The sequence below is a fragment of the Erythrolamprus reginae genome, chromosome Z (genome assembly GCF_031021105.1).
Source record: "Erythrolamprus reginae isolate rEryReg1 chromosome Z, rEryReg1.hap1, whole genome shotgun sequence".
NCBI classification, from domain to species: Eukaryota; Metazoa; Chordata; class Lepidosauria; order Squamata; family Dipsadidae; genus Erythrolamprus; species Erythrolamprus reginae.
In genome coordinates this window covers 7,806,418-7,828,372 of record NC_091963.1, presented here as the reverse complement: position 1 = coordinate 7,828,372, position 21,955 = coordinate 7,806,418, and the positions used below count along the sequence as shown (strand labels likewise).

General features: G+C 44.9%; 1 protein-coding gene across 2 annotated transcripts in view; it reads right to left on the bottom strand.

Moving 5' to 3' along the window:
- The window catches only part of LOC139154386 (sodium channel protein type 5 subunit alpha-like), a 408,716-nt gene that overhangs the window by 246,308 nt on the left and 140,453 nt on the right, over positions 1 to 21,955 (bottom strand). For both annotated transcript variants that reach the window (XM_070728917.1, XM_070728916.1), the window contains exons 8-10: positions 19,459 to 19,600; positions 17,104 to 17,301; positions 3,934 to 4,104 (exon numbers count right to left, since the gene is read on the bottom strand). In XM_070728917.1, coding sequence (XP_070585018.1) covers positions 3,934 to 4,104; positions 17,104 to 17,301; positions 19,459 to 19,600 — 511 coding nt within the window. The remainder of the gene's footprint in view (positions 1 to 3,933; positions 4,105 to 17,103; positions 17,302 to 19,458; positions 19,601 to 21,955) is intronic.

Here is a 21,955-nt window from a genome sequence, read left to right as displayed (position 1 = left end):
TTCTTTCAAATGTGGATGGACTACTGAATCTTGTCTTGAAGGGTTTGTTTTCCTCTGTTGTGCCAATCGTCCGATCAGGTCCCACACAGTCAGACTTCTCCGGCTTCTGTCAGCGAGACAATGTTACCTGGCAGGTCCTAGGAGAAGAGCCTTCTCTGTGGGGGGCCCGGCCCTCTGGAATCAGCTCCTCCCGTAGATTTGCACTGCCCCAACCCTCCTTGCCTTTGGAAAGAACTTAAAAACTTATTTATGCCATCAAGCTTGGGATCACTCAACCCCAGCCCCTGGCCACTGAATGCTTAATGCTTAATGTTTGGTTGTACTGAATGATTATGATACTTAGTTTTTATAATGCTTTTAGTTAATAATTTATATTAATTGTATATTGACATGCTGTGAGCCGCCCCAAGTCCACGGAGAGGATCGGCATACAAATCCAATCAATCAATCAATCAATCAATCAATCAATCAATCAATCAATCAATGGTTGTTTTGTTTCCCCAATGTATAGATCTTCACATATCTCACTGCACTGTACTGCATATACCACATTGCTTAGTTTATCCTTGGGGTGGACAAGCCCTCTCTCATCTATCTCCAGTCTACAACACCGTCCTTTCTACAGTTCTACACCCATTTGCACTACTGAGACAATTCTGAGGACAAAGATAAACCTCAAAGTGGCCTCTATTTCTTTTCCTACCTCATAGATTCACTACTTTATTTTACATTACGTATAGTGTTGGGCGAACCAAACCTGCAAAGTTCGGGCTCATACCAAACTTTGTGCGGTTCTGTATACCGAACCCAAACCCGAATTGTTTGGGTTTGGGAGAGCGCCAGGAAGCGCCGCCGCCTCGGGAGGCGAAAAAGGAGGTGGGGAATCCCACGAGGAAATTCCAGGGGCGGAGCTTTGATGTCACTGAGACGTCCTTCCTGGCCGGCTGAAACGGGGACTCCAGGAAGGACGTCTCAGTGATGTCAAAGCTCCGCCCCTGGAATTCCCTCGTGGGATTCCCCACCTCCTTTTGCGCCTCCTGACCGGCCGACAGCTCCCCGGCTCTTCTGGGAAGCGCCGCTGCCCAGCTATCACCTTTAGAAACAGCCAGGGCGCTTCTCGGCAGTCTCCCGAATGCCGAACCCGGCTTTGGGAGAGCACTGAGAAGTGCCCCGACTGTTCCAGAAGGTGACAACTGGGCGGCGGCGCTTCCTGGCGCTTTCCCGAGTGCTGAACTCGAAAGTTTGACAAAAGTTCGGGTTCGGGTGCCGAACCCAACTTTTTAAAAAATTCGGGTGCCAAACCCGAACCCGAACATTGTCAGGTTCGCCCAACACTAATTACGTACATGCATTTTATATCTCTTATTATGTAATGTAATTGTGGTTATAATATAGTGATGTAGATTACCTTATGTATAGTTTAAGATCTGTTTTATTACTATGTAATGACCCTTCCCCACCCCTTTTAATGATTTAAATTTAATAAACTTTTTTTTTATAAACCTCAAAGTGGTCTTAACAACTCTCTAAAAGAAGGCAAATGACCAGCCATCTGCAAGGAGTATAAATCCTTCCATTCCCCACCATCCAGTCAAGCTAAAGAAGCTGCTTGTGTGAGAAGCAAACTATCTTAGAAGAGAAACAAGGAAGTCCAGTTGCCTCTTTGGGACATTGGATGGTTTACAAACAGAAAATTGATCAATAAAAAAACAATTTAAAACTATACCCAAAAAAATAATAAAAAAGACAGATGGACGAGATCTTCTTATCCTGCCAATGCTCTAAGGCCCTGAGCCAACTGGCACAAACAAATTTTGATACCTTTCCAAAAGTAATAGCAATAATACTTAGACTTATATACAGCTTCACAGTCCTTTACAGCCCTCTCTAAGTGGTTTACAGAGTCAGCATATTGGCCCCAACAATCTGGGTCCTCATTTTACCCACCTCGGAAAAATAGAAGGGTGAGTAAACCTTGAGCTGGTGAGAATCGAACTGCCGAACAGCTGGCAGCCGGCAGTCTGCAGAAGTAGCCTACAGTCCTGCATTCTAACCAATTCACCATCACAGCTCTATGAAGGACAAAAGAGTTGGAGGAACTATCGCCCCTGTGGTGAAAGAATGTTCCGTAGATTTGGGGCCACAGCAGAAAAGTCTCTTTTTCTTGGCCCCAGAATTCTTTAATAGATGGGATGCATAGCAAAACCCTACTCTTGGAAGTGAGTGGGGCCGGCCAATCCCACTGGGGCGAGAGAGCTCCTCAGACACACTGGACCCATGCCATATAGGGCTTTAGAGTTAATAACCAACACCTTGAATTGGGCTCAGAAATAAACTTACAACCACTGCAGGTCACATAACAACAATGTACCCTAAAAAGTAAATATAAAGGTTTTCCCTGCCCGGTTGTGTCCAGTTTTAGGGGATGGTGCTCATTCCTGTTTTTTAATCCAAAAAGCCAGCATTATCCAAGGATGCTTCTATGGTCATGTGGCCAGCAGGACTATACTCCAAGACACACAGAATCCGGTTACCTTTCCACTAAAGTGGTAACTATTATCTATTTTCATTTCCATGCTTTCAAATTGCTAGGAACTGGGGCAAGAACGGGAGCTCATCCCATCCCACAGGACTTTAAGCCTCAAACTTTCAAGCACCTGGTCAACAAGCCCAGGGTCAACCTCTTATGTAAATTATAAAACATCTTTTGAAGATGAAATTCAAATATGGCTCACTCTTAGCATCTTTAAGCTATTGAACACATATTAGTGTATTCTACAGGGCTCCAGATCGAAAGGGCCGCCATCCATAATGGGGAAGAGGGAACAGATCATACGAGCATCAAAATGCCCTAATTTAATGAAGTTTTTTTGTCCTGAGGACGGTGTCTGACCTTTAGCAACCGTTCAAAACATAATGCCTTGTACAATTAAACAAATAAAGAAGTCGCAGTAGTTAAATTAAGAGACTTGGTAAGGCCTAGAACAGTGATGGCAAACATTTTTTCCCATGGGTACCGAAAGTGCATGCACACAGGCTATTGCAAATACACAAGTGCCCACACCCATAATTCAATGCCTGTGGAGGGCGAAAACAGCTTCCCCCCACCCCCTGGAGGTCCTCCGGAGGCCGGAAAAGGCCTGTTTCCCAACTTGTGATGAACCCAGTAGGCTCATGTTTCACTTCCACAGGCTCCAAGGTTTCCCTGGAGCCAGGGGAGGGTAGAAATGCCCTCCCCCATCCCTCTGGAGTCTCCCTGGAACCAAAAAACGCCTTCCCAGAACCTGAGCTCATCCCATCCCATCCTGTGGGATGGGATGAGCTCCCACAAATCAGCTGGCCGACATACACATGCATGTTGGAGCTGAGCTAGGGCAACGGCTCATGTGCCAGCAGATACGACTCCGCGTGCCACCTGTGGCACCCATGCCATAGGTTCACCAACACTGGCCTAGAATGTCTAAACACAGATAGTCTTCGACTTACAACCACTTGTTCAAGGATCAAAGTTACAACAGCCGTGAAAAGAGTGACTTTATGAACGTTTTTCATAGTTGCTGGATCCCCATGGTCAATTTGGGTGCTTGGCAACTGGCATGTACTTATGTCAGTTGCAATGTGATTGCCCTTTCTAAGGGCACCTGGTTTCTGACAAGCAAAGTCAATGGGGGAAGCCAGTTTTGCTGAACAGCTTCATGATTCATTCAGCAGGTGCAGTCATTTGCTTTTAACAGCAATCATCAGATAGGGCGCAACTCAATATCTTGCTTAGCTGTGAAAATTTGGGGCTCAGTTCTGGTCGTAAGTCAAGCACTATCTGTGTATTAATCTAGATGACGCCTCCGTCTCTATAGGGGGGAAAAGGAATATGCTAAGCTCTTCACAAAACAGTTGTGACATTCCTTTGATTAACATTTTAGTGCAAACACTAACCGCCCTTCGCTGGCCATCGTCTGAAGCAGGGTCTTGGTCCTCTGTCTCATCATCGGCCCCCGAGGACTTCTTTTTCCTTCTTTGATTCCTTTGTTCTTTGAAGTTCTTCAGGGCCACAGGTGACACTTCAAACGAACTAAGTGACAATGAATCAATGCCTCGAGCGAGCGCCTGAAAGGAAACGGAACAATGGAAATATATAAACTCCAAGTCTCTTATCTGAGAACCAGCTTTAATGCATTTGTATTTGTATCGATGACACCCAGGACTATGTTGTACCTCTTCAAACGAAACAAAGCAAAAAACACCTGTTGTGTTTGGGGGGGGGGTTCCACAGGCATTTAGGCATCTCTACTCAAAGCAGTTATTGGAAGTGAGATTCTTATGCTACGAAAAAAAGAAGCCGGTGTAATTTGGAGGTAAAAATTGTCTTCAGAAAAATGTGCTATTAGACAAAGGGTTGAACCAAATCTCTCACCCGCCCCTTACAAATAGCAATACAGTGATCCCCCAATCATTGCGAGGGTTCCGTTCCAGGACCCCTAGCAATGATCGGGTTTTCGCGAAGTAGCGCTGCGGAAGTAAAAACACCATCTGCGCATGCGCAGATGGTGTTTTTACTTCCGCAGCGCTAGCGAGGAGCCGAAGATTGGGGTTCCTGGGAAGGGGACTCAGCTGGGAAGCGGCGCTGGGGTTTCCCCACCGCCCACGCAAACTCCTCGCTGCCACTCGCCCGCCCTTCGCCCGCCCACGCCGTTCGCTCGCGCCGCTTCCCAGCTGAGTCCTGAAGCCAATTCGCTTCAGGACTCAGCTGGGAAGCGGCGCGAGCGAACGGCATGGGCGGGCGAAGGGCGGGTGAGCGGCGGGCGCGCGGGCAGGCAGGCGGCTTCCCAGCTGAGTCCTGAAGCCAATTCGCTTCAGGACTCAGCTGGGAAGCGGCGCGAGCGAACGGCGTGGGCGGGCGAAGGGCGGGCGAGCGGCAGCGAGGAGTTTGCGTGGGCGGTGGGGAAACTCCTCGCTGATGCCCGCCGCTCGCCCTCCCACCAGCAAGAGGGGGAAGACCCAGGGAAGCCGCCCAGCAGCTGATCTGCCCAGTGCCATCTACGCATGCGTGCCCATAGAAAAAAGGGCGCGCATGCGCAGATGGTGTTTTTACTTCCGGGTTCAAAAATCGCCATATAGCCGTTTCGCAATGATCGGGATCGCAATACCCGGGGGATCACTGTATTGCAGTCGCATTTCTCTCATCTCCAGCAGGAATATATTGAGGCTAAAGGGGTCTTCTTTTGGGGGGAGGGAGGGAGGGGAGGGGTATAATTTTTAAAATTTTTCTCCACCTTAGTATAAAACATGTAAATAAAAACACCAATATCCAACCATAAATTGCAAAAATTCAATATCATTTATGTACTTTCAGGAGTTTCTTTCACTTTCTACTTTCCCTTTCCCGGCCCATAACTTCATCCCTCCAACATTTAAACTAGTTAACCGATACTAAAAATTCATCAAACAGCAACAGCAACAAAAAAAAACCAAATACATCCTCAGTATCTAACATTCTATAAATCCCATAGTCTTCATTATTTACGGAGAGAGAAGAAATTCCCCTCATTCCAACATTTAAAAGATAATTACCTAATGAAAATAGTTTTACCATATAAAATAATATAAACTATCTTAGATTTGTGTTACATTCGCATCTAATACTGCCACCATTTCTTTTTTCATCGTGTGTCTACCCTCAATTTTTTTATACTTTTACTTCACTTAAAAAAAAATATCCAAATGCTTTAATTATTTTTAACTTCCATCCATTCATATAATTTTCCCCAGATTTTGTAATATTTCAAATCTTCTTTATCTTTAAGTCTTAAAGTAAGTCTATTCATTTCATCACAATCCATAATCTTCCTTATTAATTCTCTTTCTGTCTAAAAGGGTCTTCCGTCCAACCTAGGGATGGGGAACAATTAAGACTTGTGAACTTCAATTCCCAGAATTCCTGAGCCAGCCATGCTAACTTAGGAATCCTGGGAGTTGAAGTCCACAAATCATAAAGGGGCCTCTGCTCTAACCCCAAGAGGATCACACCCATCATTCATAAAACTATCATTCCCATTTGTCTGAGTTTCAACACTGGAGAGAAGACAAATCCTTTTCTGAAGCAAGGGCTGCAGAGAACCTGGGGAATAGGAATTTTCGTCTTTGCTTCATGCCTTCACCCATGGATGTCCAACAGATCAAGGTCCCCAAATCTTTGGGAACACCGATAGAGACATTTGAAATTAGGAATGGAACATATTGTAGTCTCTATCACAAAACGGCTACCACCTGAAGTGTAGCACCAATTGGGGACCGACCTTCCTACCCTGTTTCCCTGATAGTAAGACACCCCCGATTGTAAGACGTATCGGGGGTTTCAGGGGGGTCGGCTAATATAAGCCGTACCCCGAAAGTAAGACATATGTCTTACTTTCGGGGAAACACGGGGGTATTGCCGGGGGGGGGAGCCCGATGACGTAGCTTCCAAGCTCCCCGCGCGCCCCTCGCCTTCACCTCGCCGCAGCGCCACCGCCTCTTCCCCAGCTTGGCAAAGTGAAGGACGGCGCTGGTCCGAAGCGAGCCGAGCGGGCGGCGGCTTGCAGCGAAGGCGCTCGTCCCAGCAACTGAGTCCTGCCGAGGCTCGGCTGCAAGCGGCCAGCAAGGCCGACCAGCTCCGAGGCGAGCGGCCAGAGCTGCACCCTCCTTCGCCCGCCTCCTTTCCGGCAGGCAGGTGGGGCTGTTATAATCCAGAACTTCCAATTAAGAACTAATTAAGAATTTAAGAACTGCTGACTGACTCCTTTTCGATATTTTTATATATTTTTTAATACATCTTAATACATCCATTCTTAGCTATTTTTATATTTTTATATTTTTTATCTGTTTTAATATTTAACTAATGAATTAATTAACTGGGAATTGCATTTCTTACATATTTATTAGTGTTTTAAAGTGTTATCAATTTAATCTATTTTTAGTATTGGGGGTTCTAATTTAAATGGATGACTGGGACAGAATTACTTGTGTGCATGACTTAAATGGCTGGTATGACTGGGATGACTGGGGTGGGAGGGGCTACGGGATGGATGAGATGAATGGTAAGAGTATGAATGGTAGATTTGGCCCACCTGACGCTCAAGAGGCGGGAGGAGATGGGGCACCGATCTCTGGGGTGGCAGAGGGTCGGAATATTCCTGTGTTGCTGGGGAGAGGCAGATATGGCGGGGGCCACGGAGTTAGCCGTTCCAGGGGAACGAGGGACCGTTGCTTAATAACGATCCCTTGTTCTGGCTCCATGAGCCCAATCTTGGGTACTGGTGATGAGTGTAACTCTGGCCCTGGGCTCAGGTTGCTGCTGCTTAATGCCAGGTCGGTGGTAAATAAAGCTCTCCTCATCCGGGATTTGATCCTGGATGAGGAGGCCGACCTGGCATGTATTACTGAAACCTGGCTGGGCCCAGAGGGAGGTGTTCCTCTCTCTGAAATTTGCCCAGCTGGGTTTCAGATATGGCATCAACCTCGACCCCAGGGAAGGGGGGGAGGAGTGGCTATTATAGCCAGGGAGAGCCTTTGCCTACGTGGACTCATTGCTCCGGAAATTGCGGGTTGCGAGTCACTCCTGATGAAGTTGGACTTAGGGGTTCAGGTGGGCTTATTTCTCACGTACCTGCCTCCCAGCTGCGTGTCAAAAGCCCTGCCTGTGCTACTCGAGGAGGTAGCCGGGTTGGCGGTGGAGTTCCCCAGACTTATTGTCTTGGGGGACTTCAACCTGCCATCACTCGGCGAAACCTCTGGGTTGGCACAGGAGTTCATGGCCACCATGACAGCCATGGACCTGACTCAAGTAGTACGGGGTCCGACTCATGAGGGGGGGCACGCACCCGACATGGTATTCCTTTCCGAGCAATTGAGTAATGGTCTGAGACTAAGGGGCTTAGAAGCAGTGCCTTTGTCATGGTCAGACCATTTTCTACTACGGCTTGACTTCCTGGCTCCAATCCTTCCCCGCAGGGAGGCGGAACCAATTAAGATGTTCCGCCCCAGACGCCTGATGGACCCAGAGGGCTTTCAGACGGCGCTTGGGGTTATTCCAGAGGCACTTGTCCACAGTTCGGCAGAGTCTCTTGCGAAAGCCTGGAATGAGGCTGCAGCAGGGGCTCTTGACCGGATTGCGCCTTTGCGACCTCTCCGTGGCGCTAGACCCCGTAGAGCTCCATGGTTCAACGAGGAGCTCCGGGAGTTGAAACGCCAGAAGAGACGTCTAGAGAAGCGATGGAGGAAGAGTAGGTCTGAATCTGATCGAACACTTGTAAGAGCTTTTATTAAGACTTACAAAGTGGCGCTCAAGGCGGCAAGATGCGCGTACCATGCCGCTTTGATTGCATCAGCGGAATCCCGCCCGGCCGCTCTGTTTAGGGTGACCCGCTCCCTTCTTAATCAGGGGGGAGTTGGGGAGCCCTTGCAGAGTAGTGCCGAGGACTTTAACACGTTTTTCGCTGATAAAGTCGCTCGGATTCGGGCCGACCTCGACTCCAATTGTAAAACAGAGTCGACTGACAACGAGTCAGTCGAGGTGACTGGGGCACGTACTTGTCCACCTGTCTGGGAAGAGTTTGATCTGGTGACACCTGATGAAGTGGACAAGGCCATTGGAGCTGTGAGTTCCGCCACCTGTTCACTGGATCCGTGTCCCTCCTGGTTGGTTTCGGCCAGCAGGGAGGTGACACGGAGCTGGGCCCAGGAGATTACCAACGCTTCCTTGGGGAGGGGAGTTTTTCCATCACTCTATAAAGAAGCGCTTGTGCGCCCCCTCCTCAAGAAGCCCTCCCTGGACCCAGCTGTGCTTAATAACTACCGTCCAGTCTCCAACCTTCCCTTTATGGGGAAGGTTGTTGAGAAGGTGGTGGCACTCCAGCTCCAGCGGTCCTTGGAAGAAGCCGATTATCTAGGTCCCCGGCAGTTGGGTTTCAGGCCCGGTTACAGCACGGAAACTGCTTTGGTCGCGTTGATGGATGATCTCTGGCGGGCCCGGGACAGGGGTTTGTCCTCTGTCCTGGTGCTCCTTGACCTCTCAGCGGCTTTCGATACCATCGACCATGGTATCCTTCTGCACCGGCTGGAGGGGTTGGGAGTGGGAGGCACTGTTCTTCAGTGGTTCTCCTCCTACCTCTCTGGCGGGTCGCAGTCGGTGTTAGTGGGGGGACAGAGGTCGGCTCCTAGGTCTCTCCCTTGTGGGGTGCCTCAGGGGTCGGTCCTCTCCCCCCTGCTATTTAACATCTACATGAAACTGCTGGGCGAGATCATCCAAGGACATGGGGTGAGGTATCATCAATATGCGGATGATACCCAGCTTTACATCTCCACCCCATGCCCAGTCAGCGAAGCGGTGGAAGTGATGTGCCGGTGCCTGGAGGCTGTTGGGGCCTGGATGGGTGTCAACAGACTCAAGCTCAACCCGGATAAGACGGAGTGGCTGTGGGTTCTGCCTCCCAAGGACAACTCCATCTGTCCGTCCATTACCCTGGGGGGGGAATTATTGACCCCCTCAGAGAGGGTCCGCAACTTGGGCGTCCTCCTCGATCCACAGCTCACATTAGAACAACATCTCTCAGCTGTGGCGAGGGGGGCGTTTGCCCAGGTTCGCCTGGTGCACCAGTTGCGGCCCTACCTGGACCGGGACTCATTGCTCACAGTCACTCATGCCCTCATCACCTCGAGGTTCGACTACTGTAATGCTCTCTACATGGGGCTACCTTTGAAAAGTGTTCGGAAACTTCAGATCGTGCAGAATGCAGCTGCGAGAGCAGTCATGGGCTTACCCAGGTATGCCCATGTTTCACCATCACTCCGCAGCCTGCATTGGCTGCCGATCAGTTTCCGGTCACAATTAAAAGTGTTGGTTATGACCTTTAAAGCCCTTCATGGCACTGGACCAGAATATCTCCGAGACCGCCTTCTGCCGCACGAATCCCAGCGACCGATTAGGTCCCACAGAGTGGGCCTCCTCCGGGTCCCGTCAACTAAACAATGCCGGTTGGCGGGCCCCAGGGGGAGAGCCTTCTCTGTGGCGGCACCGGCTCTCTGGAACCAACTCCCCCCGGAGATCAGGACTGCCCCTACTCTTCCTGCCTTCAGTAAACTCCTCAAAACCCACCTTTGCCGTCAGGCATGGGGAAACTAAACATCTTCCCCTGGGCACGTTGAATTTATATATGGTATGCTTGTGTGTGTGTGTATGTTAGTATAGGGGTTTTTCTTAAATTTATAATATTTTAATTAATTGGATTAATGTATTGGATTGTCTTTTCACTTGTTGTGAGCCGCCCCGAGTTTTCGGAGAGGGGCGGCATACAAATCCAAATAATAATAATAAAAAATAATAATAATAATAAAAAAAAACTGCGCAGAGCGGCTCCTCCCCTCCAGACACACGCTTCCCCGACACGCGTCTGTGGCTCCACACGTGCACGCCGCTTGGAGCCCTGAGGTTGAACTTGGAAAAGGGCTCACGAGGCTCCTGTCCCGCGGCTGCCCTTCTGGACTCTGGGGAGATGCCTTCGGGAACGCAACCCTTTCAATTTTTTTCCAATGTAAGACATACCCCGAAAGTAAGACGTAGTGGGGCTTTTGGGGGTAAAAAGAAAGTAAGACACTGTCTTACTTTCGTGGAAACACGGTATAGTCCCTTCCAACCTAGGATTCTATTTTATTTATTTTATCTGTTTGTTTGTTTGTTTGCTTGCTTGCTTGTTTGTTTGTATCCTGCCTTTATTATTTTTACAAAAATTTCAAAGTGCCAAACATAAACAACACACATTCTTCCCCCTATAGTTTGCACAACAACCCTGTGAGGTGGATTGGTCTGAGAAAGAGGGACAGGCCCAGTGTCAGCCAGCTGTTTTTCATGCCTAAAGTGGGACTAGAACTCACATTTTTTTATTATTATTATTATTATTATTATTATTATTATTATTATTATTATTATCATCATCATCATCATCATCATCATCATCATCATCATCAGTGGTTATTGAAACGGATGTCCAAGTGCCGCCTCTATGTTGGTTGGGGCAGGCAGGATTCCCTTGGGTCCCACTTGTTGGGGGTCAAGGGAAAGGGAGGGTCTTGCCTTCTCTTTCTGCTCAAGATCCCCATGGACAATTGGTGGGCCACTGTGTGACGCAGAATGCTGGACTCGATGGGCTTTGGCCTGTTTCAGCATGGCTCTTCTTAAGTTTTTATGTTCTAAAAAAGATGTCGGTGTCCATAGGATTGGCAACGGAGCGGTCACATGCAAATTGTGCAATCTGGCATCCACTACCGGTGCTCAGCAGCCTTCCATACTGGTAGCAACCCATCTCTGGGGATGCTGCAATGGTTATAAGTGTGAAAAATAGCCACAAGCCACTTTTTTCAATGTTGTTGTAAGTTTGAACCAGTGACAAAGGATTGTAACTCCAGGACTACTCGTATTCCCCTATTCCTTCCCACCCACACCCAGGGATGGGCTCCTAGGGGTACAGTCAGGTACGCTGAACTGGTAGAAAAAATTTGGTCAGGTATGCAGAACCGGTTTTTTAAAAATTGGGTTTTTTACTTTTTTCCCCCTTCTGGACTCTGGGTATGTTTTCCCTATCACAGTAAATGAGGTGGAATGTGTATAATTTTGGAAGAGCTGTGTGTGTGTGTGTAGATAAACATACAGTTTATATAGTAGATAATGTATATTTTTGTGCGACTGTATGTAATATGTATGTACATATATGGCGGCATACAAATCCAATAAATAAATATATACATAGAATTAAATAGTATATTTTGGATGTTCAGTAATAGTAAATAGATCGGGAAATTGTATCTCTTTGAGGCGAGGAGGGGCCAGGCACCCTAACCCTAACCCAAACCTTTGGCATGAGCGACGTCAAGTTGGCCACCTTTAAGCCAGTCACGTGACCTTTAAGCCACTCCCCCTGTCATATAATCGATAAACCACTCCCACCTGGTCACATTGCCGGCAAGCCACACCCACAAAATAAGCCACACCCACAGAGAGGTAGTAACAAATTTTTGCAGCCCTTTACTGCCCCACCCCTCACCCCAAAGAGAAAGATGAGGAGATTGCGTGAAATTAACCCTGAAATGGAGATTTTAAATTGTGTACTGACTGCACACCCCCTTTTCTTGCAATGCATCACAAAAGCAGCCTGCTCTCTAGCTAATTGGATCATCAGCCCTCTAACATCGCAGCTTGTGATAAATTTCTATCGGTGCCTTCATTCTCCTGTTTTAAAGCCCAAGATAACTATCCATCATCCCCATGTTCACCAGTGATGCGCCAGCTCTCCCAGCATCTAAACATTTGGGCAATGTCATCGACTGCTGTGAATACACTACAGTATATTCTTGTTGCTGGTTCAGAATGCATTTATTATTATTATCATTGCAAGTAAAATCTTATCCCACTGAATGACGGAACAAGCTGTGACCGAGGATCCAGAATGATAAACCCAAACTGTTAAAAAAAAAAGAATAAATAATGCGCAGATAAGATGGTTTGCCCTGTCATATCTCTTTCAATCACTGCTGGAATGTCTGCTAAAACCAAGGGGTGTCAAAAACAGATCTAAGCCAAATGTATCACTTGGGATGGGGAAATGAGGGTGATGATGATAATAGCCTGGAAATAGCAATAAAAAATGCTCACTAATATTTATGAAAATATGAAGACAGCTAGAGACAATGGACTTCAGCTAGAAAACAGCACATCATTATGGGAGGAAGAATATTTCCTTTTAATCTGATTCCCCACCACCACCATTTTCACATTGTTTAAAAAAAAATAAGGGAATTCGCTTTTATCTTCTGAGTGCCATATTTTCCAGGGATCCAAAATGACATACAAAGAGCATCTCTATTTCTCAACATGAGAAAATATTATTTTACTGAAAGAGTAGTAGATCCTTGGAACAAACTTCCAGCAGATGTGGTAGATAAATCCACAGTAACTGAATTTAAACATGCCTGGGATGAACATATATCCATCCTAAGATAAAATACAGGAAATAGTATAGGGGAAGACTAGATGGACCCATGAGGTCTTTTTCTGCCGTCAGACTTCTATGTTTCTATGTTTCTATTTCTCCCTCCAAGCTGTGCATCACTCCTCTTAAGGTAGACCAGAAATTAAGATTCGATTACAGTAGTCCTCGACTTACAACTGTTCATTTAGTGATCATTCAAAGTTACAAAAGCATTGAAAAAAGTGATTTGTGGTTGTTTCTCACATTTACGCCCTGAGTCGACGGAGAGGGGCGGCATACAAATCTAATAAATAATAATAATAATAATAGTAATAATAATAATAATAATAATAATAATAATAATAATAATAATTATTATTATTATTATTATTATTATTATTATTATTATTATTATTATTATTATTATTATTATTATTATTATGATCATGGCAGCATCCTCAAGGTCATGTGATCAAAATTCACACATTTGACAATTAACTCATATTTATGACGGTTGCAATGTCCTGTGATCTCCTTTTGTGACCTTCTGACCAGCAAATTCAATGGGGGAGCCAGATTAACTTAATGACTCTGTTACTAATTTAACAACTCCAGTAATTCACTTAACAACTGTGCCAAGAAAGGTTGTAAAATAGTGCAAAACTCTCTTAACAAATGTCTCGCTTAGCCACAGAAATATTGGGCTCAATTGTGGTTGTAAGTTGAGGACTAACTATACTCAGTAACCTACGCTGTGTAAGGCTAGTAAGGCAATCTGTCACTCTACTCATTATAAAGAGCTCCCTTCAATTAATATGTTAGTTATACTGAGTAATAACACAGGACCCCACAATAAAATTTAATACTTAAAATTTTGTCTTTGTAGGAGCCCCTCAAATATTAGAACACTACTATCATGTCTCCCCTAGTCCATAATCTTATTTACTTTAAAGGGGACTTGAGATTTTTGCCAAGGTTTAAACTGGCCAAACAATTCCAGTCTCCTACTCTATCCTCTATAATACATCCATTATCCTGTATAATGGTTATAAATTGGACAGAACAAATTATGATGTGCAATGTGTAAAACAAATTATTGTTTATTTTATACATTCAGGTGTGCAGTCTCAATTGACACATATTTACCAGATTCTAATATTGCCTTCTTTGTTCTGTCCACTACAATTTTCTTTCTTTTTCTTTCTTTCTTTCTTTCTTTCTTTCTTTCTTTCTTTCTTTCTTTCTTTCTTTCTTTCATTCATTATTGTTTAACAGGATTTGCATGCCGCCCAATTCCAGTGGACCCTGGGCGGCTTACGACATATTAAAAAACAACATAAAATCACAGTAGAAAATAGAATATAAAAAGGATTCAATAATCCTACAAATAGCTTTCAAACATGCAGTCATTCATCGTCCCAGGCCTACCAGAAAGGACAGGTCTTAATGGCTTTCCAGAAGGCCGATAGAGCAGGGGTAGTGCAGGGGCAGTTGGTTCCAAAGGGTCGGAGCTACCACAGAGAAGGCTCTTCCCCACGGTCCTGACAACCAACATAGTTTGGCAGATGGGACCTGGAGAAGGCTGACTCTGTGGGCCCTTATTCGCCACGGGAAAGTGTGAGGTAGTAGACGGTCCCATAAATAGTGTGGTCTTTGTTTGTTTGTTTGTTTGTTTGTTTGTTTGTTTCTCTGTCTCTCTGTCTCTCTTCTCTCTCTCACTCTCTCTTTCTCCCCCCTTCTCTTTTTCTCTCTTTCTCTCTCTCTCTTTCCTTCCTTCTTTCTTTCTTTCTTTCTCTCTCGCTCTCCTCTCTCTCTCTCACTCACTCTCTCTCCCCTCTCTCTCTTATGTCTCTCTCTCTCTCTCTCTCTCCCCGTCTCTCTCCCTGTCTCTCTCTTTGTCTTTCTCTTTCTCTCTTTCTTTCTTTCCTTCTTTCTTTTAACCTACTTACCTACGGCACCTGGATGATCCAAAAATATGAAAAAGAAACAGTGTACCTTTCTCACAAAACAGCCATTGATATTAAAGGAAGGGGTTGGTCCAAAATTGCCCAACTTGTTTCCTGGGGTTAAGACAGAACTAGAACTCAGAGTCCCCCATTTTCTTTCTTTTTTTTAACCACTACATTAGACTGTACCTCAAATACACTTCTGCTCATGGTAGTCAGCATTATGTGTTCCCTTTCGTCATGCATGTGCTTGGCTTTTGTTCTACGAATTGTTTTATTTGCACTAGGGAAAGCGTGGCACTGTTTGAACAACTGACCCTGTCTATTAATTCACTTGTTGACTAATGAGGTCCTAATGGCTGCTTGAAGTGGGGAAATCAATAAAGTAATTCTGAAAAAAAAAAAACACCAATTAATTAACTTGAATGGATGGCTAGGATTGCCACTATTGAACGGAAAGCTATTAATTCCCTCTAGAGCTAATACGCAACAGAATAACATTGAAGATGATAAGGTAAAGAATAGCAACATGCTGTTTCTAACCAGGGCTTCATAAAAGTTGCTATAAGGGGAATCCTGAGAGTTACACAATGACTTTTGATCCCAGCTGGGATGAAATAAGCACACAGAATGGATGGTCCTTGCAGTCATATGGTGAAATGCCAGATTTGGAGTCACCCAATTGGCACAGAAACCGCTTGTTCCCCTGGCAAAATCGATGTTGGCAGGGACAATTAATGGCATCGGACCAGATTACCTCCGGGACCACCTTCTGCCACATGAATCCCAGTGACCGGTCAAGTCCCACAGAGTCGGCCTTCTCCAGGTCCCGTCAACTAGACAATGTCATTTGGTGGGACCTAGGGGAAGAGCCTTCTCTGTGGGGGGCCCGGCCCTCTGGAATCAGCTCCCACCAGAGATTTGTACTGCCCCCCTCGCCTTCCATAAAAGTTTAAAGACCTATCTGTGCCACCAGGCTTGGGGCCATTAGACCCTAGCCCCCTGGGCGACGAGTGTGGTATGTCTTGCTGTGTGAATGTGAATGAATCATTTAAAATTTATTTATTTATTTATTTATTTATTTATTTATTTATTTATTTATTCAATTTTTATGCCGCCCTTCTCCTTAGACTCAGGGCGGCTTACAACATGTTAGCAATAGCACTTTTTTTAAACAAAGTCAACATATTGCCCCCACAATCTGGGTCCTCATTTTACCCACCTCGGAAGGATGGAAGGCTGAGTCAACCTTGAGCTGGTGATAAGATTTGAACCGCTGACCTACAGATCTACAGTCAGCTTCAGTGGCCTGCAGTACAGCACTCTACCTGCTGCGTCACCCCGGCTCCCTATTATTAATAGAGTTTTTAAAGTTTTTTAGCTATATTAATTGGATTTTTTAGATATGTATATTGTATTTTTTATATATATGTTGTAAGCTGCCCCAAGTCCTCGGAGAGGGATGGCATACAAATCAAATCAAATCAATCAATCAATAAACTGAAGACCCTGCACGCAACATGCCCAGTTTTTCTATATACAACCAAACCATGTACTTGTATGGATGTGATCTCCTCTTGTGACTTTCTGACAAGCAAAATCAATGGGGAAGCCAGATTCATTTAACAACTTACTATCATAAGTGCAGAGACTCATTTAATAACTGTAGCAAGAGAGGTGGTGAAATGGGAGAAAACTGTCTTGCTTAGGGACAGCAATTTGGGGTTCAATTGTGGTGATATGTTGAAGACTACCTATGTTGACCCTCAAAGGTCTGGGCACACTAGGCTGGCTTTTGACTGTGTAGTTTCCCTAGTACTGTTTTGAGACCTTGGAGCTCTCTATTACATCTTTAACGGAGTAGCTTTCTACTACACCTTTATTTCAAAATTACCCTGGAATAGGTAACTATGGAGTAATGGCCCCCATGTTTAACCAATGAGATGCTAATTCTGATCATGCAACCCAGCACTTTAGCAAAGGTGGGGAACAATGGCCCCTTTATGACTTATGGACTTCAATTCCCAGAATTTCCGGCTCAGCTTGCCTCATTCAGGAATGCTGGGAGTTGAAGTCCACCAGCCATAAAAGGACCATTGATCCCCACCTCTGCTTTAGCATAAAGCAAAGAAAATCTCCTCCAAGTTGAGAAGTTTACAGACCTCCTGCTCTTTCTTCAGTGCCTCCATGGCTTCCCGAAATTTCTTTTCTTTGGCCTCCATTTCTGCAATGGTAGCTTGGTTCTGCTCCTCGTAAGCCATGGCCACCACAGCCAAAATCAAGTTGACTAGATAAAAGGACCCCAAAAATATGACCAGCATGAAAAAAAGCATGTAGATCTTTCCAGCAGATCTCAGAGTCTATATAAATGAGAGAGAGAGAGAGAGAATAAAAAATGGAAGGGAGAAGAGATATTCAAGAGTTATTAGAACCATGTATACCTCATCATAAACTTTTGGGAATCTTTATAACATTAGTGGATCTCACTGCATTTTCCCGGAGATGACCAGCAACAGAAAACATATCTTCATGGATTGATATACAGTGTTCCCTCGATTTTCGCAGGGGATGCATTCCGAGACTCCCCGCGAAAGTCGAATTTCCGCAAAGTAGAGATGCGGAAGTAAATACACTATTTTTGGCTATGAACAGTATCACAAGCCTTCCCGTAACACTTTAAACGCCTAAAGTGCAATTTCCCATTCCCTTAGCAACTATTTAGATCATTACTCACCATGTTTATTTATTAAAGTTTATTAAAAAATATTTATTACAGGCGGACGAAAGTTTGGTGATGACATATGACGTCATCAGGCGGGAAAAACTGTAGTATAGGGAAAAACCCCGCAAAGTATTTTTTAATTAATATTTTTGAAAAACCGTGGTATAGACTTTTCACGAAGTTCGAACCCGCGAAAATCGAGGGAACACTGTATACATATACTGCTCCAAAACATAAAGGGAACACTCAAATAACACATCCTAGATCTGAATGAATGAAATATTCTCATTGAATACTTTGTTCTGTACAAAGTTGAATGTGCACAACAGCATGTGAAATTGGTTGTCAATCAGTGTTGCTTCCTAAGTGGACAGTTTGGTTTCACAGAATTTCACTTGGAGTTATATTGTGTTGTTTAAGTGTTCCCTTCATTTTTTTTGAGCAGTGTATGTAGCATATATTGTCATCTTGAGATTTTTCCCCATACAAAGAACCTGATAAAATCTTGAGCTGAGAGAGGGGAGTGGGCTCAATGCCCGCCAAGACAGTTTTCATCTCTAATACAGGTTGAGAAATCACAATATTTTGGTAATTGGCCCAAACTCACCCAGTTGGCATTCATGCCCGGGGCAGGACTAGAACTCGCTCCCTCCTGGTGATTGTCCCAAAGATAGCATTTCATACTTAAAACAGCAGTAGAAACCACAGCCTTGTGGCGATTAGCCCCAAATCACCCAAGAAGAATTCATGCCTGTGGCGCCATTAGATCTCACAATCTTCTGATGATTGGCCTAAGACCACTCAGCATTCATGCCAGGATACAAGATAAGAACTCACAGTCTTTTGGCAATTGTCCCAAATTCATCCAATCGCCTTTCATGCCTGGATTAGAAGTCATTATCTTATGATAATTGGCCCAAAAGCAACCAGCTTTCAGGCCTAAAGTGGAACTAGAACTCACAGTTTCCTGGGTTTTGGCATTGCCGATCAGTTTCTGGTCACAATTCAAAGTGTTGGTTATGACCTATAAAGCCCTTCATGGCACCGGACCAGATTATCTCAGAGACCGCCTTCTGCTGCACGAATCCCAGCGATCAGTTAGTTCCCACAGAGTGGGTCTTCTCCGGGTCCCGTCGACTAAACAATGTCGCTTGGTGGGACCCAGGGGAAGAGCCTTCTCTGTGGTGGCCCTGGCCCTCTGGAACCAACTCCCCCCAGAGACTAGAATTTCCCCCACCCTCCTTGCTTTTCGTAAGCTGCTTAAAACCCACCTCTGCCGCCAGGCATGGGGGAATTGAGATACTCTTTCCCCCTAGGCCTTTACAATTTTATGCATGGTGTGTCTGTACGTATGTTTGGTTTTTTATAATAATGGGTTTTTAACTGTTTTTAGTATTGGATTATTATTATATGCTGTTTTATTACTGTTTTTAGCCGCCCTGAGTCTGCAGAGAGGGGCGGCATACAAATCCAATAAATAAATAAATAAATATCACCGTGACCCCTTGACCAAACTGGTTCTTCATAGTCAACAATTCCCATAGACTCTGGACAGAAACATGTCTGCCCATTTTGCAATCATCAAGAAACACTTTGCCATTGCCTTTGTCTAGAATATGTCATTAACCCTTTTGTTTTTTTCGTTTTGAGATTCCTGGTCATCTGTCATCCAAGCATTCGCCAAGCTTATTATCTTCCAAGGTGAGACAAAACCAACCAAGTGTTTCCCTCTGCTGAGACCCTGCAGGAAAGCCAGGCTATTATGAGTAAACATGACAATAAATAAGGAGGCTACCTGTTGGTAGAGGCGTTCCCAGCAGTCTTGAGTCATGAGTCGGAACAAGGAGAGAAAAGCCCAGCCGAAAGTATCGAAGCTCGTGAAGCCATGGTCAGGATTGCCTCCAGCCTTTAAACATCTGTAGCCACTTGGACATGAGCTGCAGAAGACAAAGGAGAACGGGGTCAGCCACACTGACGTCCTGCTTGCCCCATGGAAAGCACCAGGAGGCAGGACAAGGAGCAATGGATGGAAACTAATCAAGGAGAGAAGGAACTTAGAACTAAGGAGACATTCCCAGACAGTGACGACCGTTAACAGGCGGAACAAGCTGCCTCCAAAGGTTGTGGGTGGCTGCATTGGGTATGTCACGTTTAATGAAAAGAAGGCGTACGGGTGACATGACAGCATAGAAACATAGAAACATAGAAGACTGACGGGACAAAAAGACCTCATGGTCCATCTAGTCTGCCCTTATACTATTTCCTGTATTTTATCTTAGGATGGGTATATGTTGATCCCAGGCATGTTTAAATTCAGTTACTGTGGATTTACCAACCACGTCTGCTGGAAGTTTGTTCTAAGGATCTACTACTCTTTCAGTAAAATAATATTTTCTCATGTTGCCTTTGATCCTTCCCCCAACTAACTTCAGATTGTGTCCCCTTGTTCTTGTGTTCACTTTCCTATTAAAAACACTTCCCTCCTGAACCTTATTTAACCCTTTAACATATTTAAATGTTTCGATCATGTCCCCCCTTTCCCTTCTGTCCTCCAGACTATACAGATTGAGTTCATTAAGTCTTTCCTGATACGTTTTATGCTTAAGACCAGGGGTCTCCAAACTTTTTACACAGGGGGCCAGTTCACTGTCCCTCGGACTGTTGGAGGGCAGGACTATATAAATATGAACAAATCCCTATGCACACTGCACATACCTTGTTTAAAAGTAAAAAACAAAATGGGAACGTACTATTTAGAGGGGGAGAAGATCTGAAATTCATATATGTTTATGTTTTGTTTTTAATTTTCTTTTGTTAACATCTGATTGGCTATACAAGGTTTTCTTGGCTTATGAAAAATGTATAAAGAAAGAAGGAAGCACTTTGGCATAATGGTTAATAAGTTAGAAATATAATTGGTGCTGCACTTTTTGAAGGAACATTAAGGAGGGAATTTATTTAAAAGAAAATGAATGTAACTGGATGACAAAATTAGAAAAAAAAACTTTTGCAACTTTTTTGATGATTGATATTAGTTACTAACAAAATACCACATTTTATTCATGGAAAATTAGATGGTACACTGTGTTGTTTGAATGTATGTTGAGAGAAAAAATTTAAAAAATTAATCCCCCCCCAAAAAAACAGTCCTTCCTTCCTCTGTCCCTCCATTCATTTCATTCTTCCTTCCTTCCTTTCTTCCTTGTTCCCTCCATTTCTCCTTCCTTCCTTCTTTCCTTCCCTCCTTCATTCCTCTCCACTTCTCCTTCCCTCCCTCTCTTTCCCTTTTCTTTCTTTCTCTCTCTCTTTTCCCTGTGCTCTTGTTACTCACTGGTGGGCCGGATAAATGGCCTCAGTGGGCCGCATGTGGCCCGCGGGCCGTAGTTTGGGGACCGCTGCTTAAGACCTTCCACCATTCTTCCAATATCTCAGGAGCTGCCACAAAGAAGAGGGAGACAACCTATTCCTCAAAGTACCCGAAGGCAGGGCAAGAAACAATGGGTGGAAACTAATCAAGGAAAGAAACACTTTGGAACTAAGAGGAAATTTCCTGGCAGTGAGAAAAATTAAGAACTTTCCTGCAGAAGTTGTTGAATGCTCCAACACTGGAGATTTATAAGAAGATATTGGAAATCCCTGTTGTCTGAAATGATGTAGGGGTTTTTTAATATAATTTTATTATTAGATTTGTTCCATTGTTATACTGTTTTTATTATTGTTGTGAGCCGCCCCGAGTCTTCAGAGAGGGGTGGCATACAAATCTAATAAATTGAATTGAATTGAATGATGGTAAACATTTTTTTTCCTCGGGTGCCGAAAGAGTGTGTGGGCGCATACGATCATGCATGCGCGAGTGCCCACACCCAGAATTAAAAGCCCGGGGAGGGTGAAAACAGCTTTCCCCACCCCACAGAGCCACTCTGGAGGCCAGAAACAGCCTGTTTACCAACTTCTGGTGGGCCCAGTAGGCTTGTATTTGACCCTGTCCAGGCTCCAAAGGCTTCCCTGGAGCTGGGGGAGGGCAAAAACGCCCTCCCCCATCCCCCGGATGCTCTCTGGAAGCAAAAAACGTCCTTCCAGAGCTTCTGTGTGAGCCAAAAATCAGCTGGCCGGCACACACATGCACGTTGGAGCTGAGCTATGGCAACGACTTGCATGCTAGCAGATATGGCTCCGCATGCCACTTGTGGCACCCATGCCATAGGTTCGCCACCACTGGTGTAGGGTCTCCTTCCTGAACAGGGATTGGACTAGAAGACCTTCAAGGTCTCTTCCAATTCTGTTATTGAATA